Below are 22,437 nucleotides of genomic sequence, written 5' to 3' on the forward strand. Positions count from 1 at the left end.
TATGACTAAACACTGCCCATATGTTCAACTGCTTTTGTTTTTAAAACAGTAGTGAAATACTATTGAACAAAACAAAAAACAAAAGGAAGGTAAACAAAAAAGAACAGGTGTTGGGGACTCAACTAATGGGAGACATCACAGATTTTATTTATAAAAGCCTTCATAAAGAACTATGTATTTATGAGAATTCTATGATTTACTTTCTGCAATGACACCTGCCTTGAGTGTACAAAAATGACTGAATAGTTCAAAACCCAACAACAACCAGACCTCCCTGCATCCTGGCTCTGAAACACTCCTTCATATATTCATATAAATCTTTCTGAGAACAGATTTCTAAGCACTGTAAGTTCTCATGTTCTGTAATTTACAAGATGCAATCACAACCTCTCTGTATCCACAATATTTTTGGACCTGTTCTGCTTTTTCTATAGCACTTGGTTCTCCTGTATAGTGTCGTATAATTTTCCTGCTTATTGTATTTGTTGTTTATTATTTGTCTCAGTCCAATAGGATGTGAGTTGTGCTAGGGAAGGATTTTTTGTCTACTTGGTTTCTTGAAACTGTCCCAAGAACTTAGACCAGTGCTTGGGCAAGCAGAAGCAGATCGATAAGTATCTGTCAGATGAATGAACAAATGAATTCTTCCTCTTCAGTATTCCTCTTTAATAAAATTAGGCACTTTCCCGCGGATCCAAAGTAGCCTTGTAAAGACTGAATGCATGTTTTGATCCTTTGGCATACTTTTTGGTCTCAGTTTTATTTGAATTAGGTTCATAGCTCTGCACAATTTCCTGAAAACGATCCAGCAACATTCTCTGTAATGATCTATCCCATGCTCAAAGAAATCAACAATATTCTCTGTGCCCCAAACAAGCAGTCAGTTCCACCCAGAATCCCTGCAATAGGCCTCTGCTTCTTTTAATTTCTCTCATTCTAAGGCCTTTGTTAATGTCTTACATGACTTCCTATATCAACAAATCATAACTCACATTGTGTCTGTGTATGGAGTATAATGTGATATATTGGAATATGCAGACATTGTGACTTAAATAATGGTCATTAGCATATATATTACCTTAGAAACTCTGTGATCAAGATACATAAAATACATTCATTTAGCAATTTGCAAATATACAATATGTTGTATTAACTATGGTCACCACAGTGCTCAATGGATCTCTCAAACTTATACTTGAATTTTTTTAACTTGATCAACCTCTCCCAAACCCCCTCTCCCAGCCTCTAGTTTGATAAGGCCAGTTCTACTCTCTGCTTTTATGAGTTTGACTTTAAGATTCTATGAAAGATAAGGTTATGTGATAAGTGTATTTCCAAGGCTACCCTATTTCACTTAACAAAATGTGCTCCAGGTTCATCCATGTTGTGGCAGATTTCCTTTTTCTGGAGTTGAATATCGTTTCATTGTGAATAGGTATCAGTTTCGTTGTCCATTATTTGTTGACGAACAGTTTGGTTTTTTCCCTTAAATTGGCTATTGTGAATAGTGCTATAATGAACATGGACGTGCAGATGGCTTTTCAATATTCTGATCTCTTTCCTTTGGCTATATATACAGTTGAGGGAAAGCTGGATCATAAGGTCATTCTATTTTTAATTTTTTGATGAACTTCCATATTGTTTTCCATATTATCTATACTACCTTACACTCTAACCTTCTTCTCTATATCACTATCAATGCTTTTATCTTTTGCCTTTTGATAATAATTGTTTTAACAGGATATGAGGTGATAGCTCATTATTATATCTTATAATCATGCATTTCCTGATGATTGGTGATGTTCAGCATGTTTCCAAATATCTTTCAGCCATTTGCACGTGATTTCTTGAAAAATATCTACTTGGGTCTTCCATCCAATTTTTAATGGAATTGTTTTCTTACTGTAGGGTCACGTTATTTACAGATTTCCAGTGCTAATAATTTACTGTATTATATAGTTATATAATATATAATATGTATGTAATATATATTATTATAGTTTGCAAATATTTCCTCTCATTCCAGAACTTGCTTCTTTACTCCACTGATTCATGTTGATTGCTTCATTTTGTGTGCAAAGCTTTCTTAGCTTGATGTAATAACATCTATTCTTCCAGCACTTGCCTATGCTTTTGAAGTCATATCCAAAAACACCATTGTCCAATGACATGGGGCTTGTCTCCCTGTTTTCTTTTCAGATCTCATATTTAAGCTTTTAATCCATTTTGAGTTAATTTTCTAAAGATTTATTTTATTTTTATTGCAAAGTCAGATATACAGAGGGGAAGAGAGACAGAGAGGAAAATCTTCCGTCTGATGATTCACTCCCCATGTGAGCGCAACGGCTGGTGCTGCACCAATCTGAAGCCAGGAGCCAGGAACTTCATCCAGGTCTCCCATAGGGGGTGCAGGGTCCCAAGGCTTTGGGCCATCCTCGACTGCTTTCCCAGGCCACAGGCAGGGAACTTGATGGGAACTGGGGCTGCTGGGATTAGAACCAGCGCCTGTATGGGATCCTGGCGCATTCAATGCGAGAACTTTTAGCAGCTAGGCCACTGCGCCAGGTCCTTGAGTTGATTTTTACATGTAGTATAAGATAGTCTAGATTCTTTATTTATGTGAATATTCAGGTTTTCTTAAAAAGTATTATCTTGGCATATTTCTTCTCTGGAAAAAAAATGTTATTACCTGGATCTATAGTTAAATTTTTCCAGTCCTTCCTCCATTTTAAAAATCAGTCATTTTTCTCAGATGTTAATTCACATTTTATTTTATTCTTTACAATTTCCCATTACAACATTGTGTGTATATGTGTATGCATCTGTGCAAAACCACCTCTATTCTTGTAGAAATAAACCTTTCTTCTGAGGTGTCTCCCAAAACTTTGCTTTTGAAGCTGTGTTTTAAAATATTTTTTCTTCTATTTTAAGGCTAAATTATCCTTTTGGAAGGCTTCTCAGATTTCTTCCTACCATTCAGCCATTACATCTTTTTTATTTATTCACTTCATTTCTTTTTCTTGGAAAGACAGAGACACTCAGAGAGATTAATCGGCTGGTTCACTCCCAAAATATCTGCAACAGGTGGGTCCAGGACAGGATGAAACCATGAGTCCAGAATTCCATTTGAGTTTCCCAAATGAGTGGCAGGGATCCAAGATCCTGAGCCCAAAAACCCAGACCCTGGATATGGAATGAGGGTGCCCTAAGCAGTGTCTTAACTTCTGAGTCAAACATCTGCTCCATTCTGCAGTCATCATTTTTAAACTATAGATAGTCCTGTGATCCATTTTTCTGAGATTTCCCTGCTGTTTAGATTTCTTAAGTGACAAACATAGCATCTTGTGGGATAAGAACTTCTTCCCCCAACCCGATTCTAATATTTCTTATTTCTTCCATTAACTAATGTAAAATGTGCATATTTAAGGTATAATATCTTGAGAATTTTACAAATTAATTATGTATGAGGTTGGCAACATATTCTGGACAAAAAGGAAATGGTATAGTAATTACTTCTTGGTTCCATATTGTACATTATTTTGTTTCAAAAGTCTTTTTGTTTGTATGTTAAGCTACCAAGAATGCAGCAGTATCCCTTCTCCTTTCCACATTAAAGACACATACTCCAAAAGATGTATTCTTGACTTTTCATTTCTCTAAAATCATGTCTCCATATTCATGTTCAGTCTAGATCCTTTTCTGTTACAGAACTATCGGATTCTAATAAAGAACTTGGGCTGTTTCAGATAGCAGTTACCTTTCAACTTCTAACTGCTACATTCTCTTTGGGTTTTGCCTAGTCATGTTCAAGACTCTTGCCTCTTCTTCTTTGACCCTACATGCAATGGGGCTGAAGTACAATGATTAATCCCTGAAAGCTCCTCATTTAGAAAAGGCTATAGCCTTTGTTAGCCTTTGTACTTCCCATAGGTTCAAGTTCAGGTTACGATTTCCATCTCCATTGGCCCCCAAACATTTCCAGAAACTCCCCTCTGCTGGAGTATCTGCTGTGCAACCCTTCTAGAAATAGGGTTATTTAAACAGGTAGGTGCATCAACGTCACAGGAATTTAGTCACCATTTCTAAGATTCATGATAAGGTACGGAACAGCCATTTATGAATAAATATGACAAAAGTTAGTTAGTGATCAATGATAACAAAAACAGTAATGAACAAAGGGCTGATAGTGAAGGGAGAACGGTGAAGAAATAGACTTTCCTGGCAAATGAAGCATGCAAGTAGGGGGAATGTTTAAGTGTTTATGGAACTGCCCACCTACGGAAGGGGGAGATACAAAGAAACAAAAATCATTCAAGATTTTGTGTGTTCTGAGATCAATAAGAATATGGCATATATAGCAAAATATTGGTAAAGTGTTTAGAATTTTTCTTGGCATTTCTATGTCCTTTATGGTTTAGAATCTTCTGGCAGAGCCCTGGTTATAATTTTATACTGATGAAGTACAACACAGGATTTGTTGTTAGGAAGAAAGGACAGATGGAGATGGATGAGTAGTTGGGTGGGGAGATTCCTTTGTTTTCACTTCCTTTTCCCCATAGAATCTACAGGAGATGCATGAGTCACCATCTCACGGAGCGAGAGGCAACTCTCAATCTTCATTGGGCACATGGCAGCAATCTCTCTCTAGTTAGATCTAAATGGCTGGATTGCAAGGTGAACTGTTGGTGACTAACTCATTTTCCCTCACCTCCAGCACCCTTTTCTCCCAAGATCAAGCAATTTTCTTGTGTAATGAACTGTATCTGCTATCAAGTGGCCTGGAAATTAACAGGTCCAAAGCATCTTCAAAGTCCCTGCTTCTCATTTGGCATCATGATGTCTTTTGTTGCTACACCACTCATCTACGTTTTTCAAGGCTGTGGAAAGGAATGATGCAAAAATGAATGGAACCAAAGAACAATTTGATAGATAGGAGATAGGCTTCAATTGATTTTGAACGATTGGAGGAATAGTTTTCTAGCTAGCGGGTTGTCAAATTCTCTGCATCAAACGTTTTTGTCTGGTTGACTGGCTTTGGGTCAGTTCTGTCCTGACTGGCACTGGAATGAAAACAACATTGATATGTCATTTCAGAGAAACAAAGGTTTGCTTTGCAATCAACAGCAGTCTTCAAATGTGGATTATGGTGGTTTGATTCACGCCTGTGACATAACCGAAGTCAGGAGCACGTTTTTAAGAAAGATCAAAATCTAAATCAACTATAAATGAGGGGAAAAATATATAACAGAATCTAAGCTTTACATTTTCTTCATGTCCACACAGGCACAAGAACTAAAATAAAACAGGAATAAATTATAATAATTATTATTTGGTAAGCTCAGCAAACTATTTTTGGATACAGTGTTTCAGATTGTTTTGTTTTGGCAGATAGAAGCTGAGCATTTTTATCTATTAATGACTTCTCTTTGTAAAGTTTATGGTAAACAATTGATGCTTTATAGTTCTTTTCCTACATTTAGTAAAAATGTTACCATTTAGTTAGCTAATGAAATTATCAGCCAGAAAACTTTTCACATGTTGATGGCATTATCTTAAAGTAATATAGACATGTATTGGTGATCTTACTGATCAAAAACATAAAATCAAATGAGTAGATTGAGGAAATAAATTGAGCAACTATAGAAGAAGAATTTGGACTTAACAATACTAGTTAATTCAATATACATCAACAGCAAGATTCCATATTAACAATGTTAAAACAATATAAATTGTTAGCAAACAGAATTGTTGATTCCAAATAGGTGTGCTTTACACATGATTTTAGCTAGTAACAATTTTAGCTATAATGGTTGCTGATGGTAACCGATGGTAAAATACATCACCTAAACCTATACAACAACAATACAAACCAATACCAACCTAGGGATAAAAGGATTTGGCTTCTTGTCGGCATGCTTTGTGATCTGTAGCAACACCTTACGAAGTAACCTAGAAAGAAAAATGTGATTAAACTAAATTGCATCTGACAGATAATAGAATATGCTGGCCAAAGTCTAGGCAGATAATTTCAGTGACAAAATCCATCATAAACCAGAGCCAGACTTTGCAAAAAATCACAAGCAAGCATTTGTCTAATTGTATTGGGGTGACTTGAACATCAAACAGTTTGACCAGGTCTCTCCTTCCACAGTAAGAACAATCCCTGATTTAATCCTGCAGAGGGGTTCTCACAGTTGTGTGTTCACAATTAACCATGTAAATGTTTTCCTGTATACTTACAGTTTGTAAAACACTGAGGAATTTGTGTGTCCCCAGTCACTGTAAATAGGTTTTGAGAAATTTGTGATAGTGCTGAGACAAACTGTCAGTCACATCTGATGACATCACACACTGGAGCAATCCTTTTCTAAAGTAACACAACTACATACCCTTTTCCCATATGCAGTTTTTATTTCCTTTTTTTTCAGTACTTAGGCTTATAGAGTTTCTTTTTTTAAATTATTTTTTAATAATCTTACTTGGTTTATTAGGGCACAAAGGGTCAAGGGCTACAGGGTGTAAGTGGGTAACACCATTGTTTCCACACTGATATTATCATTTTTCCCTGTATTTGGGGTCAGGGGAGAAACAAAGGGAAAAGGCCCACCCAACCTCCCACCCACCCTAGATCCCCAACGGGAGGTGTGCTCCAAGGGTCCTGCTCAGTTTTGATAGTTCATCAGTTCTGGATTGCTGCCAGTCTCACAGTTCCAATTGCAATGAAACCTATTTCCTTTGGGTATATTCCTAGAAATGGGATTGTTGGGTCATATGGCAGGTTTATTTACAATTATCCAAGTACTCTCCATACTGAGTTCCATAGTGGTTGTATTAGCCTACACTCCCACCAGCGATGAAGGAGGGTACCTTTCTCTCTACACCTTTTTTAAAGAAAGATTTACTTTTTATTTGAAAATCAGAGTTATAAAGAGAAAGATACCCAGAGAGATCTTTCATACACTGGTTCAGTCCCCTAATGGCCACAACAGCAAGAGTTGAGCCCTGAAGCCAGGATCCAAAAGCCAGGAACTTCTTCTGGGTCACCATGTAGGTGCAGGAGCCCAAAAGCTTCAGCCACCCTCCAGTGCTTTTTCAAGCCATAAGCAGGCAGCTAGATTGGAAGTGGAACAGTCAAGACTCAAACCAGTGACAATATGGGATGCTGGTGCTGCAGGCAGAAGCCTGGCCTACTACACCATGGTGCCAACCCCATTCTTTCATAATCTTTAATTTGCAATTTAATAAAGATTCTGTGTAGAAATAAAAAGTTCCACATGCCCTCTAATTGCACTTGAAATACTGTTATTTATCCCATGGTAAGAAATATACTTATTATGGAAGCAGTTACTCAAGCAATACAACTAATGGGAGTCGGTAGTATTTTCATACAATATAATATTCTGACTCAGGCTAAACAAACAAAAATATTAATATTACCACTTTGTTTTTACCCTTTCCTTAGAATCATTTCACATATTCCTGAAATAACATTTCCAGGGGATGCGAATTAATCTTTTATCTTTATAGCCTTGAAAAAGAAATGCATGTGTAAAAAATTTAGTGAACCTTTAACACTGGACTCAACTCTTTTGATTCAGGATATTCTTTTGCTGTATTTACCTTTCACGTATCATTGACCACAGGCTGACTACCATGTACAACACTTCCCATACTCTTCCACTAGCTCTTTGCAAAGCCTCCCTGCAGGGATTATTCACCAATGGCAGGAACTTTGCCTATTTTGCATAATGACTACATATGCTTCCCAATAGATAGGCAATCACCTTCTCTACCAAACATGCAAACAGTACAATCTCAGGCCGGGGTGGGGAGATGCAGATATAAAAACAATATATATTGAAAGTGATAAATGCTTCAGTGGTGGTGTGTAAAAGGGCTCTGAAGTATGTGATGGAATTACTAGGTAGTTAGGGCTGGTTGTCAAATTCCTAGGAATTCTGATAAAGCTGGACAAGTGTTGAGACTATCTGAAATGCAGGTAAAGAAAACTAAGCTGCTTGGAAATGTGTAGGGAAACAAGAAGCTGAATGGAAAGGATGTGAGTTATTGTGTGTGATGTTGTACAATAAAAAATACAATAGTGAAAGAGTATTAAGGGATGCACTGAGGACTCCTTGTTTATATGCATTCTTGAACCATACAATTTTCATGGTCTGGTACATAATAGGGCAGCATTAAGAGCTGGAAAGACAACAAAAACATGTGACTTGGAACAATTGCATTAATGTTGTAAATACGGAAAATATTAATTACATCTTATATTTATGCGCTTGCTCCAGAAATGCCTACAACAGCCTGGGCTGGGCTGGTGCCAAAGCAAGGCACACAATCCAGGTATCACAAATGGCTGGAAGGACATAGCGCTTGAGCCATATCCACTGCATCCTAGTTTAGTGCTTGCATTGGTATAAAATTGGAGTCAGGGGCCAGATCCAGTAACTAAATCCAGGAACTTTAGATTGCAATCCAGGATAACTACCTGCTCCCTGGCTTGGCAGTTACTTTTTAAATTTATTTTTAGGATTTAAGCTATAGAATGTATTTGGTTTACAGAAAGACAGCTTTTTGTCCACTTCTCCACTCTCTGAATGCCCCAAGAGTGGGCTGGCCTGAAACCAGGAGCCAGTCCTGGTCTCCTACCAGAGAGGCAGACACTAAGTTGCTTGACTCATCACTGCTACTTCTCAGAGCCTGAATTTCCAGGCAGCTGGAATCAAGATGCACTCCAATGTAAGACATAGGCACCCTCACAGGTGCCCTAACCAGTAGCCCAAACACCTACCATTGTATTGCTTAATTTTTAACAGAACTATGCTACTACTTTTTAAATAAAATTTGAGAATGTTAATCATTTTTTAAAATGTTACTTTATGTGAAAGGCAGATTACAGAGAGACAATGAGATCTTCCATCTGCTAGTTTACCTTCCAAATGGCCGGGATAGCAGGCAAAAGCCAGGAGCTTAATCCAGGTCTCCAAAGTGGGTGGAAGGAACCCAAATGCTTGGACCATCCCAAAGAGGAATCTGGATGGGAAGTGGAACAGCTGGGATATGATCCGGCACCCATGTGGGATATTGGCAGTGTAGGCACTGGCTTTACTCGCTATGTCATGATGCTGGTCCCAGGAAATGTTATTCTCTACAAGAGCTTCATTGAGTTAGTCTCGTATTTCCTTTGTTTTCCCTTATTGAATGATTCTTTCTTGATCATTCCAGAAAAAAAAAAGCTTAACTCCAATGCTTACTGTTTTGTTCACTTTCTCCTTTCCCCTCAAGAGAAAGAAAATTTAAATTGTGTAACTTTTATAACACACTCTTAAGATAAAATCCTTCTTTGGTTCCAGGTGTTCTCAATGTAACATCCCAAATTTTTAGCATCTTCAGAAGAGCAGGCTCCTGCCTACCCACCTCTGTAGCATTATCAGGAACCATGCATCCTCCTATTCAGTGATTTCATTCTTTTGAATTTGTACCCTGAAAATGTTTTATTTATTTATTTTCATTGGAAAGCCAGATATACAGAGAGGAGGGACATCTGCTGACTCACTCCCCAAGTGGTCACAACTGCTAGAGCCGCACCAATCAGGGGCCAGGAGCTTTTTTCAGGTCTCCCACACGGCTTTGGGCCATACTCAACTGCTTTGCCAGGCCACAAACAGGGAACTGGATGGAAAACAGGGTGCTGGATGGAAAATAGGGCTGCAAGGATTAGAACCGGTGCCCATATGGGATTCCGGTGCGTGCAAGTCAAGGACTTCAGCTGCTAGGCTACTGTGCTGGGCCCAAATATCATGTTTTCATCATGAGGCTTTCACATAAGCGTTCACTCCTACTTTCAATATTCTTTTTCCCCAGGCTTCCCCCTACAGTGTCACGTCTCCCAGGAAAATCCCTCTGACTCTACATTGGTGTCATTAGTTCCCTCTTGGGTCTATGGCCGCTCCTGGACATTTGGGTAATAGCCTTCACACTGTCTCCTACAAACCTGTACATTTCTTGAGATTGGGGACCCCATATGAAAATCGAATGAACAAGTGAACAAATCAAAAATGTAAACCTTGCAAGTTTTAGTAGACCAAACAGTGACATAGTGGCACGTTCCTCACCTGAAAATGTGTTGGGTTATATGACAAAAGGGAATTAAGCTTACAGATATAATTAAACCAGCTAAAGAGCTAACTTGGAAACGAGATGCCCTGAACTATCTGGGTGGGCTCAATTAAACCACAGGGGCCCTCCGATGCAGGAGAAGCAGCAGAAATAGTTAGCTGTGAGCTCATGAGGCCTGAGGACTCTGCAGGTACTGCTCGTCTTAAAGAGGGAAGCAGCTCAGGAGTCAGGCCATGTGAGCAATCTCCAGAGGACAGCAAAGAGAGAGACAACATCTTCCCTCGTAAAGCAACACAACCTTCCAAAACCGTGATGTATAAAACTCATTTTGGACATCTGACTTCCAGACTTGAAATAGCGCTTTATGCATTCAACTCGTAGCTTGTGGTAGTGTTTCACATTGTCAAGTGGAAATGAATACACCTATGTTGAACAGGACTATGACTATGTATAAAAAACTCTTAGGCAAAACACGTTTCTCTCTAAAACAGGTGTGGAGGTACGATGTGGAAAGCTGGTCGTGGTATTCCAGTGCTGGGAACGCAGGTCCTGGTTGTTCAGCCTTCCTTGAGAGATCTAGCTAGCAGCAATGCTTAGAAACAGCAGGAATCATGGGAAGAGTGATGAATCATCCCTGCTGCAGGCCCTTCTCCATGCTGCACACACCACATCACATTATGTCACACTGGCTGGAGCTGATTGGCTGAGCACGATGTAGCTACATACGAGGAGGGAAAAAGTCATAATTTCAAGTACCATGGGATAGAAGTGGATGTTTCTGTAATTTACAACAGCCAGAAACGCCCTGAGGGCAATGAGCTCTCTCTGCCCTAATACTGTAGCAATGTGATTTTTCTCTGCTCATTAAAGTGATCTTACCCAGATTTTTAGATTAGGAAAGGTCCGTGATTCCATCAATGCTGAAGAATCACCAATGGAAAATATTCCATTAGTAATCGACAATAATGTTTGCCAGATTGTATACATCCACATTACTAATATACATATATTTCTGTTCAACAAATGATATGAGACCTTTAAATCCACAAATGTTGATACTAGAATTTACAGAAATAGTTGAATCCTTGGTTACCAATAAGATTGAAATGCACTTCTTAAACATCCTTGTTGTGTATATACCTCAAGACCTGGCAGGAAATAGGTGGCATACTCAATGGGTCAGCTGAAGAGTGTTTAATACGACTATTCACAGAGGTGTGGGCAGGTCTTAAAGAATGTAATGACAGGGCTCGGCAGCGTGGCCTAGTGGCTAGTCCACGCCTTGAACACGCCAGGATCCCATATGGGCGCCGGTTCTAATCCCGGCAGCTCCACTTCCCATCCAGCTCCCTGCTTGTGGCCTGGGAAAGCAGTCGAGGACGGCCCAAAGTCTTGGGACCCTGCACCCGCGTGGGAGACCTGGAAGAGGTTCCTGGTTCCCGGCATTGGATCGGCGCGCATCGGCCCGTTGCAACTCACTTGGGGAGTGAATCATTGGACGGAAGATCTTCCTCTCTGTCTCTCCTCCTCTCTGTATATCTGACTTTGTGATAAAAATAAATAAATCTTTAAAAAAAAAAAAGAATGTAATGATAAAGCGCCTAACCACTGCCATCCCTAGGCCTGCTGGCACCCAGGGAGCAGTGACCAGAAAGTGGCAAGATCCACAGCATGGAAGAGAGTTTCTGACAGGATACACATACTACAGCCAATAGGTGGAATAACTATTCTGACATTGCTTTCCTTTTTTGACCACTTATCAATGCCTCTAACCTGTGTGAAATCAAATAGAAAGCAACCAGCAACAGATGCTGGGAGATGTGGTCCACACAGTTTAGCCTCTCCAAATGCAGAGAGGCAGACAGTGGACTCTGAGAATGGCAAGATAGTATGAAGAAGCAAATCATTCTGAAGAGATAGACAGATTTAAAAATCTTGGGCAGAAACGGAAAATAAACCCATCCAAACACAACTTTGTCCAGCCTGAGACCAAGAAAGAGGATGATTAAACTGTGTAACAGTTGGGGGAGAGAAGCAACTTCTGACCTCTTTACATAAGAAGACTGCGAAAGAGGTGTGAGATATGAAGAGAAATAAGGGTTCTGAAAAGTTGTAGACATAATTAAACATGGGGCATTTATCATCAACTTTTTCAATTGTGTTTAACACAATGGTGGAGCATGTTAAGCTTGTTTTTTGAACTAGGAATATTTGAAACACGCACACTCCAGGACTGAACAGCGCAAGGAATGTTGTCTGAAGATCTATGGATTACAGAAGGCCAACAGTGCAAATCACAGATATAGCCATCCTCTGTAACTGAACCATTCAGCTGCTAGAGGAAGTCAAGATGCGGGCGGAGGGGAAAATCCATGGACTCAAAAGGGAAAGCAGATACTCAAGGAAGCATTTTAAAATTCACTTAAATCAAAATATGCAGTTATTTTCACCATTGTAAATTACTTGCCCACCATTCAACATAATGAAGAAAAAGTTATGCGTGTTCATTTTTTACTATCAACAATAGAAACTATAAGCTATCTTCTTTGGAAGCATAGCTTGAAGGAATTGATTTTAATAATTGTGCTTTCACAGCAACTAGTATTAGTTTTACATTTTGGATGTTCATCACCATCCTATATGTATATTTACACCTACCACTCTATATTAGAAAACTGTTAAAAGGTTCTATATGTTAGCATTCTGTTGACTTATATTAAAAATAGCCTCATTCCCCAGAGAGACAAAAAAACGACTTCATGGAGAAAAATGTAATAGAATCACACAGAGGGTATGAGGAAAACATTTGTCCCTTTTAGCCCCTTCTGGGAAGGGATCGTTTTAGGAGCAAAGCACCTGGGTCTTGAGAACAACTGTTGGCCTTCCTCTTGACACAGAGACCACAGCAACTGGGGAGTGATATGGCCATCACTCTCCTTTGTCCACTGGGAGCTGCAGGCCCCAGTCGTCACTGAGTTCACTCTGAGGAGTGACATGAACACTGCCAGATGAGAACGGAGTGTGGAGTTGAGCATTCACACTGGCATGTAATCCTTCCCTGAAACCAGCTGGCTTTTGATATCTATCAAGACGATCATGAATTGCACTTCTCAAATGTGTTTGGCAAGTGAGAAACGTGGAAACCATAAACTAGACATAAAACACCATGTTTTAAACTTAAAAGTAATTTTGTTCAATTTTATCCTAAATTATACATGAATCTTATACAGAAAGCAAAGAATATGAGCAAAAGCTTTATGCAAAATTTGTAGGAAAAGCTCAATATTGAAAATATGCTGTAATTTCCCCATAAATGACAAAAAATAGTAAGTTAGAACCCTTCAACAAGCACAACCCCATGCTCAAAAGAAACAGTGTTAACATTCACTAACATATTCAAAATATGAATGAATATTGAGCACACACTGTATGATGGCACTACAATTACTGAAAAACCACCTTGTAGGTATAGGGTACACGGGAAATTCTCCATTAGCAGCCACAATCTTAGTAAATGTCCAATTTTTTAGAAGCAGCCATCATAATGCAACGTTTAAAATAGCAAGTTACTTCAAGATTGAATTCAGTCTGCTTTTAGGATTTGAATATTCTCAAAAATATGAAAGTGTATCAAATATTCAATTTACACAGTTAGCAGATGATTTTTTAAATAAAAATTTTGCATTTGATTTGGGCTACCAATAATACTTTATGTATACATTTTAAAAATAGGAATATGGGACCAATAATGTTGCACTGCACCTGCAACACTAGCATCCCATATAGACACCTGTTTAGGGTCCTGCTGCCCCACTTATGATCCACCTTCCTGTTGGTATGCCTGGGAAGGTTGCAAAGTTCTTCAGCCCTGCATCCATATGACACACCTAGAGGAAGCTCCTGGCTCCTGGCTTTGTCCTGGTCAGGCCCCCAGCTGCTGTTGTTACTTCAGGAGTAAACTAGTTTATGGAGGCTGTCTCTATGTAACTGCCTTTTACATAAACAAACCCTTTAAAAACAAAATGAGTGAATGACAATTTGGGGGAAATGATTACAGAGAAATTAAAACCAAGAGCAACTGAGAGTGGGTACAAAAGACACTAAAATATTTTCACATTCATACTTTCAATTGTGTTTAAAACTATTATGATGAAAGCAGAAAGATAATCCTCCTTTTTACTGCCAAGAGCAAGTTAAAAACAAGTCAGGATTAATTTATGAAATATTTACTAAGCATCTACCATATGGCAAGATACTCTAGTAGGTGCTAACAATATAGAAATGAACAAGAAAAACAAAAAACCTAGCTGAAAACTTTGGGTGAGTCCACATAGTTAAATACAACATAAGCCTGGCCACGTTACTATACCAGTAAGGAACAAAATGACTTGGCTCAGTTTGCCCCCTTCATTCAGTGATTTCAAGGTGAGGACGGACGTGCAAAGAAACGTGGTTAAAAGGTATAGGCTGGGGCCCGGCGGCGTGGCCTAGCGGTTAAAGTCCATGCCTTGAACGCCCCGGGATCCCATATGGGCGCCGGTTCTAATCCCGGCAGCTCCACTTCCCATCCAGCTCCCTGCTTGTGGCCTGGGAAAGCAGTCGAGGACGGCCCAAAGTCTTGGGACCCTGCACCTGTGTGGGAGACCCGAAAGAGGTTCCTGGTTCCCGGCATTGGATTGACGCGCACTGGCCCGTTGCAACTCACTTGGGGAGTGAAAACATCGGATGGAAGATCTTCCTCTCTGTCTCTCCTCCTCTCTGTGTGTCCGGCTTTCCAATAATAATAATAAAATCTTAAAAAAAAAAAAAAGGTATAGGCTAAGAATTCTGTAAGTCGCTTGTGCGGGAGCTGTGTGCATCTGGTGTGGTCTTCTGTGAGATTATGCCACGGTGGACCAGGGCCATGCCAGAGAGCTCATCAGATGATGGTGCAGTCCGTATCTCACATACAGGTGTGGTTGTAGGAACAGGTGAACATGTGGGTAGAGGGCTGCATCACTGGTTTGGATGAATACAGGAACTTTGTACTAGGTGCAGAACAGATTCATTCTAAAAGTCAAGAAAACAACTAGGTTGGATCATGCTAAAAGGAGGTGATATTACTTCGCCACAAAATGTCTCCAACTAGAAATGATCAACAAAGTGAGAAATTATGGAGAGGGCAATAGTGTGTTTTCCTGTTTAACAAAAGAGATACATGCTGGAAAGAGGAAATAGTATTGCAAGAAATTTAATGTATAATAAAATGTGTGCTAATTACAAAACAATGTTTCTCCTTTCCTGGCTGGGTATCAAGCTCTTCAAAAAAAAAGTGATCACAAACAATCCATCTCTCATGAATTATTGATTAATAGGTTACATCACAAAATCTTATTGTGTGCGGTACAGGCAGCTAGCAGTGTGATAATTCAATTTACAGGTACAATTTTTAGATTTGACATATTATTTTATATTAAGGCAAACATATGATATCTGACCTTTTGTGATTGGCTCATTTCCCTTAGCATAATGGTTTCCAGTTGGGCCCATTTGGCTATGAAGAAATGTATTTTCTTTTTTTTAAACAGCTGAGTAGTATTCCCTAGACAAAGATTGTTAATAACCTCTTATCACTGTTGTTACCACTACCCATGGGCAACAATGATGTGGTCTGTACTGCACTCCCATTTGAACCACACGGGTCACACGCTAGCATTAATTCCTGAAGGAAGATACTGAACACTCTTTTGCACCACCCTAGTGTCACACTGATACCCCTGCTGCAAGTCTGACAACACCCTGGAGATGAAGACTATTTTATTTTTTAAAGGATTTATTTACTTTTATTGGAAAGTCAGACATACAGAGAGGAGGAGAGACAGAAAGGAAGATCTTCCATCTGATGATTTACTCCCCAAGTGACCACAATGGCTGGTGCTGCACCCATCCCAAGCCAGGAGCCAGAAACTTCCTTCCAGGTCTCCCATAGGGGGTGCAGGGTTCCAAGGCTTTGGGCCGTCCTCGACTGCTTTCCCAGGCCACAAGCAGGGAGCTGGATGGGAAGTAGAGCTGCTGGGATTAGAACCAGTGCCTGTATGGGATCCTGGCACATTCGAGGCAAGGACTTCAGCCGCTAAAATAATGGACGCGTAGTGCAAATAAATATGCTCATAAGCAGAAACAGAGAGAAGCATATCCCTATACATGCAATACAAGGATGGTCTCAAGTGAAATGACAGACAAGCTCCTACATTGTTGGGAGACACCTCAACAGCAGTATGATGGACTTCTCAGAGCACTGGAAAGAAACTTATTGAAAGACCGGAACACAGAACAATGTTGGGGGGGGGGGGAAGCCCCAATGTCTATTAAACTTGTGTCGAAAAATAAAGAATAAAAAAACGTTGGAAGAGGCAAGTACTAGCGGCAGGAAGTACGTGATTTAAGAAGGTGGGCAACCGAGGACCATTGTACAATATTAAGGTCAGGGAGAGGCTGAAGTTCCTGGCTCCTGACTTGGGATGGGTTACTACTGAAACTGCAGTCCCCATAGTCCGGAGGACAGTGAGGTTGCCATAAAACCATCTTCAAGAATAAGAAAGCCTGCCTTGGCTTAGAGGACTGCAGAGCTACAGACACAAGGTACATCAAAGAATACGTATAGTCACGGTTACACGTACCAACAAAGAATGCACTTCCTTCCACAATCGCCAAAGGAAGTGCAGGAAGAGAAAATTTCCATCTATATTCAGGATTAGACTTTCTAATTTTAAAATGCTAGGCTTTAGCTGTAAGGTTATTTTAGCTCTAAAGGGTTGACAAGATTACTAATGAATCTTCTAAAATCCTGGAAGGTGTTTAAGTGCTAATCTCCACATAACAACAATAAATCCTGCCACAGGTATGGCAGATTCTAGGCACAGATTTCTTCAGTACCTATTACATGCCAAGCACACACGAGATGGTATGTCCTGTGACTTTTTTTTTTTTTAAGATTTTAATTGGAAAGTCAGATACACAGAGAGGAGGAGAGACAGAGAGGAAGATCTTCCGTCCGCTGGTTTACTCCCCTTGCGGGTGCAGCAGCCAGAGCTGCCCCATTCGAAACCTGGAGCCAGCAACCTCCTCTGGCTCTCCTGTGCAGGTGTTGTCCTCGACTGCCTTTCCAGTCGCTTTTAACACCGGCAAGTGTCACATCGCGGTTTTGCATCTCCATAGCCATCCAATGGTGCATTGTTTATTTTTAACCACATCACTCAATGTGCGTCGCGACTCTCTTCCTGCACAGAGTTGACGGGGTTGCAAACCCTGCATGCTCAAAACGCCTCTCTGGCATTTCTGGGATCTTATGTGCCTGGGTCTTTCAGAACCCCACCCCCCACCCCGGCCCAGGACTCCTCTGGAGGACATCAGCCTCGCACACACTGACCAGGAGGTCTCCAGGACCTGACCCTGCAGCCTGGCCGCCTACGGGCGAGGCCGAGGTGACGGCAGGTGAGAGGCCGCGCGGCCAGGAGGAAGTGAGACAGGCGCGGGGTGGCGATTACTCATCCCGCTTTCCTGCGCAGCAGGCTCTAGCAGGCGGAACTTGTCCAGCCTCATGGGGTTCGCTGGGGTGGGAGTCGGGTGCATGGGAGATTGCGGGGGGACGCCGTGCTCCGGCTGTCTCAGGGTGGACGCTGCGCGCTGTCCCCGCCGGGCTGCCCCCCACCTCCATCACTCGGGTCCCTCCTAGTCCATCCCGCCCCAGGACCACGGGGACTCCCCGGGGAGCCCAGAGCACCGGCACCCCCATTCCTGCCGCCACCGCCGGGTCCAGAAGGGAGACAGAAGGGGCCGGCCCCGTCCGGTCCGTGTCCACCCCCTGCCCGGGGACAGCAGCGGCGGCGGGTGTGGCCAGCTCTCTGAGGCAGGACTCCACGGCTGACTCCAAGTTTTCTTTTTTTTTCTTTTCCTTGTTTTTACCTTTCCCGCTCCCTCCCCCCCCGACAACCCCACAGATCCCCCGTGCCCCGCCGCCACACCTGAAGCCAACTTTTCCCTCAGCCCTCGATTTTCAAACTCCTCCAACCAAGCGAGCCAGCGTCCACGGGGTTGCCGCAAACCATCCCGTCCCTAGCAACAAGGTTGCGGCCGTAGAGCGAGCGCCTCTAGGTGTCAGGAAGGTGATGTCGTAAAGCCGCGAGTGTCGTAAACCAGGTGCGGTGGGGAGGGGGAGGGGGAGGGGTGGAGGCGGCGGGGTTGGGGGGGGCAGGGGGAGGGAGGCAGGGAGGGAGGGGGAGGAGGTGACTCGAGCATTTAGACACAAGCGAGAGGATCATGGCGGATGGCCCCAGGTGTAAGCGCAGAAAGCAGGCGAACCCGCGGCGCAATAACGGTGAGCGGCCGAGGGGCCCGGGGAGCGGCGGAGGCCGGGGGAGCCGGGCAGTCGGGGCGTCCCCGCCGGGGGTGAGGGGGGCGCGCCGGGCCGGGGGGCGGCCGGGGCAGGGACGGGCCAAGTGGAGTGGGAAAGTAGAAAGTAGTGGTGTGCGCGCGCCGCGGCCGCCCGCTCCGCCTGGACCGTTATGTCTCTCACCTGGCCTCTCTCCGCCTAGCGGCTCCCGCCGGCCTGGACCGTTAGCCGCCGCCGCCGCATCCCCGGCCGCCGGCCGCGGGGCGCCCACTCTCCGGGGCGCGGGGCGAGCGGCTGTTGCTTCTTTCCGCACTTTTCCCCACACTCTTGCGCCCCTCTCTCCGCCTCCCCCCCACCTCCACCTCCTGCTCCTCCACCTCCTCAGTCCTCCTCAAGCGTCCTTCTCCCTCAGCGCCCCCCGAGTTCCCCCCGCACCCCCTCCTCAGGAACAAACTTGTGCCCCCGGGGCGCTGACCGTGCAAAGTGGCTTCCGCGCGCCCACGTCCACGGGCACGGGCACGGCCGGCGCTCGGGCCCCCCGCGGGCTCCCGCCGGCCTGGCGGGTCGGGCCGGGGCCCGGGTTGGGTCGGGCCGGGCCGGGCTTTGCGGGGCGCGCGGCGGGGCGGGCAGGCGGGCGGGACGGGCGGCCGCGGGCTGGGCTGCGTGTCGTCCGTGCGCGCGTGTGCGCGGGCGCCGGCGGGGCGCGCCGCGGGGCTGCCCGGGCTGGGCCGGCGGCGGTAAAGTTGGGACCGGCGGCGCTCGCGGAGTGGGGGCGGCGTGTGTGTCTGTGTGTGTGTGTGTAGGTGGGTGTGTGTGTGGGGGGGATTCCAGGCGAGGGTCCCTAAGTGCCCCCTCTTCCTCTGACCACCGGGCCCTTCTGCTGTCCCCACTGCACCCCCCCCCCCCCGCCTTCACTGCCACCACTCCAAGCCTGGGAGCTGAGAGCCCCCAGAAAGGAGATCCTCATCTTGTGGGGGAGCTGGGGGGGCGTCCTGTCTGCTGCGGGGGAGCCATGGGCGGTGCATGGCGGCCGGCGTGTTTGTGGAGTTGTTACCTGGTCTTGGGGACCGAGAAGCACCACAGACAGATCCCCTTTCCCCCTGTCCGAGGTTGGGGTGGCGGGGGCGGCCTTGCTCTGAGCTGCATTGGCACCGCACCCCACCCCTCCTCACCTCGGCCTTGTGTGTGTGTGTGTGTGTTGTGGGGTACGGTGTGGTGCTGGGAGGGGGGCTGCGTGAGTTCGTCCCTCCCTTTTTTTTTTTTCTTTTTTGGTTTTTGGGGAAGTTGTTACCTGGGCCGGACGCTTCGGGAGCGCGCTGAGGCTGGATAATAGAGCTGGGGGGGGGGCGCTCCTGGGCTAGGGTGGAGGCGGGGGGCGGGCAGCCCACGGAGGGACAGAGGACCGCCAGGTCCGCCGCTCTCCCGCAGCTGCAGTGTGCATTGATTGGTGCGAAGGTGCCAGGGGGGAGACACATACCCCTCTGGCCTGGCATGTTGTGGGAGTTGAGAGAGACCCGAACATGTGCTGGTGGCAGCGGCCACAGAGGGGGGCTGTTCGGCGCGGCAGTCGCCCCGTTCCACTTTGGGGAGAAGCTGCAAGTTACCGGTTTCTCAGGGGGCTGTGGAGGCAGTGGAGGTGGTGGCTGAGGTGGGGGTGGGGGGCAGCCGTTCGCCCAGCTGTCTGCCGCGTGGTATTGTCTGGACAGTTCCTGTGGTGGCTGGGTGGGGTGGGGGTGCGCGGGCGCCCCCCAGGCCTTGGGTGCGCCCCCCTCCTTGGGTACCTGTTTGTCTGAAGAATGGGCGGCGACGGCCCTGCGGGCGGCGGCGCCCGCGGCTATATAAGGAGTGCCGCGGGCCGGCTCGCCTTGGACCCGCCGGCCACCCAGGGCTTCTGCCGCCTGCTTTATTTATTTTTTAATGAAAAAAAAAGAAAAAGAAAAAAAGCAGTCCCCCCCCCCGCCCCCGATCAAGAGGTGGTGTGTGTGTGTGTGTGTGTGCGCGCGCGCGTGCGAGGAAGGGATTGAATGCGACCTCCACTGGGATCTTGGTGGCGTGTAGAAAAGAAAAGAAAAAAAAAACAAACACAAACAAAAACACGAGGACCTGGGTGTCTGAGGGAAAATGCGCGCGCTGCCCCCATGCCACCCCCGCACCCCGCAGTCCCCGATCCCCTGCCCCTCCCGGGTGCCCACACGCCAGGTTTTGTAACCTTTCCGGGCAGGGGCCGATTGTGTATGTGTGTGTGTGTGTGTGTGTATGCGTGCGCGCGCGCGTGCGGGGTTTCCTGTGGAGAAGCAGACACGCAGCCGTTGCTGGAGGGTCCATGGCGTGGTGCACATGTCCTCCTGCCCCGTGGCCACACACAGGACCTGAGCCGCGTGGCGCGCTCGCTCGTGGGCTCGGAAGGTGCGTGCGTTCGGGGCGGCTCGGGGTGGAGCGATGATGACTTGTCATGGCCAGGAAGGCGGCCTGGGCGCCGGCGGCGATGCTAATTTCCTGTGGTAGTGTCGAGAACTGCGTGTTCTCTCGCCGCCGAGGTGGCTTTTATGAAAGGTAAGTCGGCTCCGAAAGGGGCCGTTTGCTTCTTTTTCCACCTGATTGGCAAAATAAATAAATAAATGAATACATAAAAACAGGTTTGGGGGCCGAGCCGGGAGGGGGCTTTTCTGGATTGCTGACGACATGTGTGTGACACACGAGTGTGCAGCACGCAGCCGCCTGTGCGGTGGCTGTAAACATGTTTACCTGCGCAGGGAAGGGATGGGAGACTCCGTGATGGGAATCTCACCCGCGTGAGGAACTGTCAACAGATGACTTAGGTGGTGGGAAAAGCCATCCGGGAAGGGACTTGGAATCAACAGGAAAAAAAAAGAGGTCCTTGGTCGCTGCAGCAAATGGCAACTTGTGCAGGTAGAAAAAAAAATGATGGTGTGTAGTTTTCTCCTGCATGCGTGTCTGCCCTCTCCTGCCTGCAGCTCTCGTTCTCCAGGGAGGGATTTATTGACCTAGCTTGCTGTCAGTGTTTTCCCTTTGTGTTTTCATGTGAGAAAAAACAGATTTGGGGCTGTCAAGCCCCGAGACGTCTCGCCTGCAGTATGCATTACTCTCAGAAAACAAAAGGTGTTTCCGAGAGAGCCCTGTGCTACTCCAGGTATCTTCCATTTTCATCACTTTTGGCTCTGTCCTTGTATTCCTGCTTTCTTCACAAATGTGGTTTGTTCGTTCGTTCGTTGCTGACCAGTACAGCCATGTTATTTGATTTCACCTTGTATTTTGCGAATTAAAAAAAATGAAGTTCTATGCCATTGTGTTGTGAAACCTCGGGCTAGGTGCCGGTTGATCATTCTTGGTAATGCGGTCATATTTAAGTTGCAGACGGATATTGAGAAGGATTACCTGGGGGAGGGGGGTGCGGTGCTAAGCCATAGGTCCTTTTGATGAGGAAAGAAGTGATGTGTACTCTGGGAGATGGTCCCACGCAGATACTTTGTTATTTATATGTAAAGAGCAGCTTATTCATTTTGAAATAAAGCATGCAGATTTTACTGCTAAGCCTTCAGTAAAACATTTTCATTTCCTTTCTGCAATATATCTGCAGGCTAGCGTATTTACAGGGGAGTATCAGGTAACAAACTCGACAAGGATACGTCAATTGAAATACCACCAAAAGGTTGGGCCGAAGCGTCAGCCCTTGCGTGGGGCGACTTGATGGGAATGATGTCGGTCATCTACAAAGGGGGGACAGTAGAGTTACTTAAACAGATTGTTGCCAGTTATAATTTACTGCTGTGCTGCATTTTGAAAATCCATCTCTTCTCATTTTCCACTTTCCTATGTAATGTGTTTTTCTCATTGTTCTTCCTTTGGAGGGGGGCAGGTGGGGGTGATCCACTCTAGCCACTACAGGTTATAATTCTCTTGACTTGTCCTGGAAT

At 44.7% G+C, this 22,437-nt stretch overlaps 1 protein-coding gene and 1 long non-coding RNA gene across 2 annotated transcripts in view; one reads left to right on the forward strand and one right to left on the reverse strand.

The window, feature by feature from the left end:
- LOC131481281 (uncharacterized) overlaps window positions 1-18,789 on the reverse strand; it is a 32,183-nt gene extending 13,394 nt beyond the window's left edge. The window contains exons 1-2 of the long non-coding RNA XR_009246210.1: window positions 18,686-18,789; window positions 5,881-5,949 (exon numbers count right to left, since the gene is read on the reverse strand). This is a non-coding gene — a long non-coding RNA (uncharacterized LOC131481281). The remainder of the gene's footprint in view (window positions 1-5,880; window positions 5,950-18,685) is intronic.
- ZEB1 (zinc finger E-box binding homeobox 1) overlaps window positions 18,381-22,437 on the forward strand; it is a 175,598-nt gene continuing 171,541 nt past the window's right edge. Inside the window, exon 1 of the mRNA XM_058669568.1 lies at window positions 18,381-18,487. Within this exon, the coding sequence (XP_058525551.1) occupies window positions 18,430-18,487 (58 nt within the window). The 5' untranslated portion in view covers window positions 18,381-18,429. The remainder of the gene's footprint in view (window positions 18,488-22,437) is intronic.

Source organism: Ochotona princeps, chromosome 10 (assembly GCF_030435755.1).
Source record: "Ochotona princeps isolate mOchPri1 chromosome 10, mOchPri1.hap1, whole genome shotgun sequence".
NCBI lineage: Eukaryota > Metazoa > Chordata > Mammalia > Lagomorpha > Ochotonidae > Ochotona > Ochotona princeps.